Source organism: Berghia stephanieae, chromosome 11, assembly GCF_034508935.2.
Source record: "Berghia stephanieae isolate SIO BIC M18660-M18661 chromosome 11, UCSD_Bste_1.3, whole genome shotgun sequence".
NCBI classification, from domain to species: Eukaryota; Metazoa; Mollusca; class Gastropoda; order Nudibranchia; family Aeolidiidae; genus Berghia; species Berghia stephanieae.
The window spans coordinates 11,850,505-11,859,415 of NC_088370.1; the positions used below are offsets into that span (position 1 = coordinate 11,850,505).

At 38.2% G+C, this 8,911-nt stretch overlaps 1 protein-coding gene across 1 annotated transcript in view; it reads right to left on the bottom strand.

Annotated features, from left to right (window-relative positions):
* Positions 1-560, bottom strand: part of LOC144956333 (uncharacterized) — a 17,241-nt gene extending 16,681 nt beyond the window's left edge. Inside the window, exon 1 of the mRNA XM_078886830.1 lies at positions 516-560. Coding sequence (XP_078742956.1) covers positions 516-560 — 45 coding nt within the window. The remainder of the gene's footprint in view (positions 1-515) is intronic.
* Positions 561-8,911: the final 8,351 nt, after the last annotated feature.

Below are 8,911 nucleotides of genomic sequence, written 5' to 3' on the forward strand. Positions count from 1 at the left end.
CTGGCATTTTGACGTCATTTACATAATTACAAATAATGCTTGAGAGAAAAAAAAGTGAAAACTTGACCTCAGATATAAACATAGATGAGTACTGGAATCAAGTATCGAACTGCATCACAGAATCTGCAAGAGAAACGATTCCATCTGTGAAAAAACACGAACCAAAACATAAGTGGATGGATGACAAGATATTGAAACTGATGGATGAAAGAAGAAAACTAGAATGCAACAACAATGAATATAAAGAAGCTAATAAGAGTATAAAACGTGAGTGTAAGAGAGCAAAGGAAGATTATATTGAATACGAATGTCACAGAATTGAAAGACTAAAACAATCTAACACCAAACAATTCTACCAGTCAATACAAAATCTAAGTGGAAAACGACCAGCCATGGTAAGAAAATGCGTTAAAGACGCAAACGGTGATATACATATCGACAACAACTAAATTTTGGAACTTTGGACAGCATACATTACAAAAAATATTTACGCGGATGACAAAAGAGGTGCGTACTTGGATAAAGAAATATCTACTGCTACTGTGAACACGGGTCTCCATATTTATTGAGAAGTTGAAGCTGCTTGCAAAGAGAGAAAAAAGGGGAAAGCGGTAGGCCAAGATAGTTTCTCAGTAAAATTGATTGACGCCCTCGACAATCTGGGAATAGACATTCTGTCAAGAGCCTTTAATGTCATGAAAAGATTGAATTGCCTAATGTTTTGAGACATTCGGTATTCACTACCATCCTCAAACAACAAGGAACTATTGATTGTGACCAACACAGAACAATCAGCATAATGAGCCAGGCCATAAAAAAGTATATTAAGAATACTTATGAAAAGAATGAGGAGCAAGTTCTCTCCAGAGATAAGTGACGAGCAGTTTGGTTTTGTTAAAGAAAAGGGTACGATAAATGCAATCTTTACATTGAAAACAATAATGCAACGGTCAATCGAAAAACAAAAATCACTTTGTCTATGTTTCATTGATTATTCCAAAGCTTTTGATTCAGTACATCACAAAACGCTCTTCAAAATCTTAGAAAAGATCGATGTAGACAGTAAAGACCTTTGACTTGTGAAAAAATGATACTGGAATCAAACAGCGTGTATCAAACTTGATAATGAAACATCCGACTTCTTTAACATCGAGAAGGGAATAAGACTGGTTGCGTCTTATCACCGGACATTTTATAAACATATATAGTGAAATAATATTCAAAGAAATTGAAGATATGAAAGACGTCGTCGTTGGAGGGCAGAACATGAATAGCATAAGATACGCATACTGTCATGATCTTATGAGTGCTCAAGAGCTAACTAGACTACATTCATAAAATAAAAATATGACAAATAAGGCCCCCAGAATTTATTAGTTACTTAAAAAAGAACAAGTGACGAGTCGGTTTAACTCTCTCCTTACCATCCATTTTTTAACCCCCCCGCCCCCTCCCCCAAGAATTCACACCGACCCAACACAAAAATAGACCTTTCCTAATCAAACAAAAAAGTAACAAGTGTATTCTATACAGAATATTGTTCAGCAAAATAATGTCTACAAAACAGTGTTTAGTATTTATAGATGTAATCAAAGCATTTCTTTACATTTTGTGATGAACAAGAGAAATTAGAATGAGAAAACTGTTGGTTGAATGGCCACAAATGTGACAATTTTCCTATGGGTGGTAAGGAGAGAGTTCTATATGAATATAGAAAGGTGAAATTTAATGGGACGAATGTTCTTATAAATAAATAAATAATGACCACAGTTACAAATGATAACATGACAATATAACGTGCGATCTTGAGGATAATGTTGTATGGACTTGCGAGGTCTTATTTCCAGACAGAGGACATATTCATCAACATCTGGACACGACAATCCTGACAGTTTGTGGCTGGCAAAGGTGACCAATGAAGTTCTGGCGTCTTGATAGTGGAATCAAATAATGGAGTTTTCCACCAAGTCCCGATAGTAACTTGACTTACTGACTTAGATGCCTTTCGCGTCTCGACCGAAAGATCGGGTCGCCTTGGCTGTTTCCAGTATTTCCTGTGTGAGGTGTCTCCAATATTTCCGGTCCTCTGCTAGGGTTCTCAGATTTTCAAGGTCCCCTGCCGTTATGAGACTAATGCTTTGTCCAAGTGTTGTGAGGTTTTTGTTTAGGATCACAGGGAGTGTTGTGATCGGTCTTCCTCTGAAAAGGTTCCCGTGTTTTTGGAAGTATCCCGACATGGCTTGGTTTGCTGGTATGTTTTTGTCCCTGCGTAGTATGTGACCAAAAAGTTGCCATCGTTGTTGTAAAATGTCAAGGGAGATTGGTCTTTCTTTTGTGATCTTATAGAGTGATTCATTTGAGATCTTTTTGGGGTATTTGATGTCCAGTACCCTTCTTAGCTGTGTGCGATGGAAGGCATCCAGATGTTCTTCTTCGGATTTTGTCAACGCCCAAGTGCCGCAGTTATACAGAAGTACCGGTTTTACAAGAGCATGGTACAGTTTCAGTTTGGTTTTTCTCTTTATTTTGTCACCTCTAATCCATACATTGGTGAGTTTACTGAGTGCGGCGTTTGATAGCTGTTTTCTTCTTTGTACATCCTCGGTGTCTCCAATTAGTGAGCCGACTTTCTTTGTTCTTTTCCATTCCTCTTTGTTCCACGATATTGTTGTAAATTCGGTTTTATTGGCATTGACTTGGAGGTTATATTTCATGAGGGTATTTTGTATGATGTCTATATTTGCTGGTGTTGATCCAATAAAATCGACATCATCTGCATAGGCGATTTCTCTAGGGATTGCATTCTCAATATGAGTCGTTGGTTTTGGAATGACTTTTCGAACTTCTTTCAGAGCGTGTTCTAAGTATATTGTGAACAGAATCGGGCTCAGACTATCTCCTTGGGGGGTCCCGATGTTACTTTCGAACTGCGTCTGTTTTGTGGCCCCGTATATCCTTGGTTGTATCTTTGTGTTGCTGAGGAGAAATCGGATTATTCGGAGCTCGTCTTCGTCTACTATTTCTGTTAATATCTCCAAAAGTTTTCCTCTGTCGATCGTATCAAAGGCTGCGGACATATCGATTCCGGTTATTGTTATGGATATGTTTTCTTTGAGTGCCTTTGCTGCCAACCATTTATGTGTCCATACAACGTCCGATGTGCTTCGGTCTTGGCGAAACCCGCTTTGGCTATGTGATAGATATTTTTCTATTTTCGGTCTAATTCTGTTGAGGACAATAGTTGACAGTGTTTTTCTTATGGTATTCAGTAATGTTATTGGGCGCAGGTTGTTTACGGGTCCTTTCGTTTTTCCCGATAGTAAGATATAAATATTTATGAAGTTTTCCACCAAGTCCCGATAATAAGATATAAATCTTCATGGAGTTTTCCACCAAGTCCCGATAGTAAGATATAAATCTTCATGGAGTTTTCCACCAAGTCCCGATAGTAAGATATAAATCTTCATGGAGTTTTCCACCAAGTCCCGATAATAAGATATAAATCTTCATGGAGTTTTCCACCAAGTCCCGATAGTAAGATATAAATCTTCATGGAGTTTTCCATCAAGTCCCGATAGAAGATATAAATATTTATGAAGTTTTCCACCAAGTTCCGATCTTTAAAATATAAGTAATATGTGGCCGTCAAGGATAGGTTATAAGAGAAGTGAGTGAGGAAGATTAAATAAATCAGTTTTATAATAAGTGGCTACGTGGCAGAAGGTAGAAAGAAAAGTATTCACTAATATGAAATTAATAAAAAGAGAAGGCTATTAAAGGAATGATAATCAAATATTAGAAGGTAAAGTTTTTCTAAGTATACCGAAATATAACTTGAGTGAGATGAACTCCGTTCTTACTAAAATAAAACTTTAATAAAATAAATGTGAATCATCGTTATGTGACACAGACGATGGTATTCTGATGGCATACTCTCCAGAAAACGTGCAGAAAATTTTAGATATATTGGTGAACAAAAGTGAAGAGATGGGCCTGAAACTAAATGTTAAGAAAACCGAATGCATGGTGGTCTCAAAGAATGACAACAACGCGGTCTTCCACTTATCAAGCAAAGGAGAGACCATCAAACAAGTAAATAAATTTAAATATTTAGGCACCATCATTACCCGTGACGCGTATGACAAAGAGGATATAAAACAAAGTATAGAAATAGCAAAAAACATGTCCCATAAAATGCGACCAGTTGTGTCAAACAACAACCTAAAGTTGAAGACCAGAATGAAAGTAGTAGAAACATAATATGTTATAAGTACCCTTTTATACGGTTGTGAAACGTGGACTCTTGACAAAGAATGTACTAGGAGGTTAGAGGCATTTGAGATGTAGATGTATGGAAGAATGTTGAGGCTATCATGGGCAGAAAAGTATACAGACGAGGAAGTGGCGAAGGTGAGAAAGAGAAGAATGTTGAGTGATAAAATCAGAAAGAGGCAGTTACGGTTTCTGGAACAGAAAAGTTGGTAACATCTGGGATGGTCGAAGGAAAGAGAGCTAGAGGAAGACAAAAAATGACATCCAAATAACCTAATAATGGCCAAAAGTGATTTAAAAAGCAACGCATATTTCATGCTCACCATAGAGGATCGTGATTCGTGGAGACAGCTGACCGGCTCAAGAGTAAGTACAAGCCACGATGGATGATGAGTGTTATAAAATCCATGGGGTTTTCGTAAACAAATCACTCAACGAGGTCTAATAAAAATAATGAAGACTTGAATGCCATTTCAACGTCATTTGTTCAATAGAAAAAAGGCTTAAGGGTTGAAAGCCATTCTTCTCTTTGATAAGGTCTATCGTTACACTTCCCTGGAGTGAGTCTATTAATGTCCACTCCACGATAATGGATTCTAGATAGAAAAAAAAAAAAAACGCCGCATACACTGACAAAATACCGTTTCATATCAAATTTTGGCTAGAAAAAAAAATTCACGTCACGATATCTACATGCCAATTAATAAAAACAACTCTTAAACTTTTCAAAGGCAGCATCAACACGAGGCCCTAAAAAATGTATCAATTCGAGATCTGACAAGACGTATGAGTGTGTGTGTGTGTGTGTGTTTGTGTGTGTGTGTGTGTGTGTGTGTGTGTGGGGGGGGGGGTGATGGGTTTAATCGATTGATATACGAAGTGAAAGTATTCTGTTCAAAATGAGAAAAAGCCTTTTTGTCAGTGAACAAAAGTAAAGGTCTCGAGAGATTTTGAGACTAATTATCTCAAAGATGAAATCGTACCATGGTAATCATTATTCTTTCGACGAAGATGATGATGATGGGTTTTTGATGAGGAAAATAAGAACCTTGTATGCTCAACTGAATTGAGAGACAATCAGAATGCATGTAAATGTAACCCATCATGACAAAGTTGTATCATGTCTGCAATTTATAAAAAGTGTGACGCGGGCACTTGCATAGAAAATGATAAGAAATATAGGGTATGGAGAAGTGGCAGATGAAAACAGATAGTAAAATAAATATATATCGCTGTTGTCGCAGCCACATTTTGGGATCCGACTGACACGGCACCTTCCGACCGGCTGAGAGAGAGAGAGAGAGAGAGAGAAAGAGAGAGAGAGAGAGAGAGAGAGAGAGGGAGAGAGACAGAGAGAGAGACACAGAGAGAGAGAGAGAGACAAGAGAGAGAGACGAGGAGAGAGAGAGAGAGAGAGAGAGAGAGAGCAGAGAGAGAGAGAGAGACAGAGAGAGAACGAGAGAGAGAGAGAGAGAGAGAGAGAGAGAGAGAGAGAGAGAGAGAGAGAGATCAGCGAGCAGTCGAAACAGCTACTAAGCCAAGTAGCCACACAGTGTTCGGGTCTGACACTGCGATGTTATTAAATTTCACCATTTGTTTAATAATTTATATTTGAAAAAGAGCTTTATATAGCGCAATATCCACTAAAGGTGCTCAAAGCGCTTTATAAGGGGTCCCTGGTTAACAGCAACATTTAACATGTAGGACGGGACATGACGCCTGTTAGGCGATATTACAATTTTTCGGACAAAGACGACGCTGATAACGGCCAGGTACTCATTTTACACCTGAGTACGGTGAGAGAACGTGAGTAAAGAGCCTTTTCCAAGGACTCAACTATGCGCCGAGCGTGAAACTCGAACCCAGGACCTTCGGATCCGAAAGCGAGTGTCATACCACTAGACCACATAGTCGCACAGTATTTAATAAAATATCAATATCTATCTAGACATTATTTGATGCACGATCGAGTATTTATGAGTATGTGTTTATTTTGCTACCCAACAGCCACTTTTAATGGATATTTTTTTTCTCTATAATAAATTTGTTATGGAAGGTGAGCGGTCAAAGCAAAGGCAGGAGCACGTGTTTTACAACATGCTGCCAGACTATTGTTTTGAATGCGTAACCTAAATTTTATGGTTGCCGTCTGCTATTGTTAGATGTTCTGCACAAGTCACATGGTGTTTTCCCGTTTTAAATAGGATAGGTCTTAAGTCTTAAGTCTTAAGTCCATGGATTTGCTGAACCTGTCTATTCTCTGTTTCAATCTGACACTTCTCCATACCCCTATATGTCTCATCAATGAACTACACTACACTATAATAGGCTCCTACTAAAAGCCGTCCGGATACGTACGGCGGTCATCTAAAGCATTCTCAAGCCATCCGGAAGTCCTCAGACCTGTACGAACCTTTCCAGAAGTCTTTCGACTTCCGAAAGCTCCTCAAATTACGCCGGACAGCTCCAGACGGCTTTTAGTAGGACCGCTATAATATGAGGAAAAATGAATCTTGATAAAATAGAAAAAAATGACCATATAATTAGAACATTACTATTTTTGGACTGTGTAAAGTAAAACCGAGTCTCTTCCCTGCAGTCACGAAAAGAACCTCAAATGTTATAACTTAAGTTTAACCAGTTCACTGTGGTACTCTGGAAAGGGACTGATTAAAAAATTTGGCCAGAAAACTCGACCTTCAAATATCGATCGTCTTAATTGACCATAATCAATGGAAAAAAAACTCTCAAACCTGGGACGTTTTGTGCGGAATAGAGCGGAATATTAAACTATATAAAAGATCAATTTTTTTTACATCTTTAGTACACGACGGGTAAATCCAATTGGATTCAATAGTCTGATGTCACGTCGCCCAGCAACAGCGGCCATCGTGGTTCTAAACAAAGAAAATCGGTACTTTTTATTCTTCATGCTGGCTAGAACTTTTCATATGTCTTGTGATCGGAATGTATAAATGATAAAACATGATCATATTTATAATGTTTTTCTACTCTGGACACACTTTTATGCTCGTCGGAGAAATATTTCATAAGGGCATCCGGCATTGTTCCGATAGTTTAGAGCCAGTTACTAAGTTACCATGCGTCATTACGAGGGAAGTGACGTCATGACTATTGCATACGATTAAGTGGTGAAAATAACAATCCAGAAGTATAACGAATGAGTAGAGATCCATTTGATATGTGGTGATAATGAATTTGAGCTTATCTCCACAAAGTCTAATCCGACGATGAAGGAATAATAACAAGAATACAAATGTGACCCCTCGCCTCAAAACGGTATTATGTCGATATGATATAGATGCTGAAATTTGAATTTATTGCCAGAAATCTCAGACTTGCGTTGAGTTTGTATGTTTTATAGAGTGTCTTCTATCCCCCCATACCCGTTTTCCAATTGTTTCCTGTCATTTTCTTGGAATGAGATAACTTAATTTTGTCCTGATCCTTGCCGGAGTTCCTTGGCTGGGAGGGAAACAGTCGAATGTATAGTTATAGTTTTGGGAGATGATATTTTTTTCCTTGTAAATCATCTCTCTGTTATGCATTGTATTATGTTTAGTTAACATATTATATGATTGGTAGACATTTGAGTGTATTCCTCTTAGTTGGGACCTGTTCTTGTGTTTGGATGAGACTTTTAGGTGATCACAAACTAAGTACATTGGTGGTATGTTCTTGGAATCTACATCTGATCCCTATTTGTTCTCAATTTCCCTTTGTCTTACTTTCTCTTGGGTGCTATAATTGTAATTCTAGAACTTTTTACTTTCCCATTTTCTTCCTTTTTACTGGCGCTGATATGACCGTAATGTGTTGCAAGCTCCGTAAAACCCTGAAAAACAAACAAAACATAGAGGAGAATGAATGTTATAATTTAGTCGGCTGAATACCAACAATTCAAAATATTGACCAGTTTAGCTTTAAATTGACTTTTTAGCATCTGGTTCATCCCGACATAATACCCTTTTGAGACGAAGGGTCACATTTAGTGAAAATTAATCACCAAAATGGTTGTCTAAAAACACAAGGACAAAGAGCTTAGGGGCGTCAACTTCGTTACTTCTTTATTTGTCCGATTGGGCTAATGGATATGTCCCAAATCCCGTGATTCGATTGATCAAAAATCTACTGATTAGACCTAATTAATTCTTTACAAGTCTTTATTTACTTAAGCAGAGCTTAATACATGTTGGCTATAGATAGTATGCGCTTGGCTAAGAAGCTCACAACATTGCCATCCGGAGGTATAACGGGCCGACACACAAAACTGTGCGTATCCATGAACGTTTATAGATAGTATGCGCTTGGCTAAGAAGCTCACAACATTGCCATCCGGAGGTATAACGGGCCGACACACAAAACTGTGCGTATCCATGAACGTTTATAGATAGTATGCGCTTGGCTAAGAAGCTCACAACATTGCCATCCGGAGGTATAACGGGCCGACACACAAAACTGTGCGTATCCATGAACGTTTATAGATAGTATGCGCTTGGCTAAGAAGCTCACAACATTGCCATCCGGAGGTATAACGGGCCGACACACAAAACTGTGCGTATCCATGAACGTTTATAGATAGTATGCGCTTGGCTAAGAAGCTCATAACATTGCCATC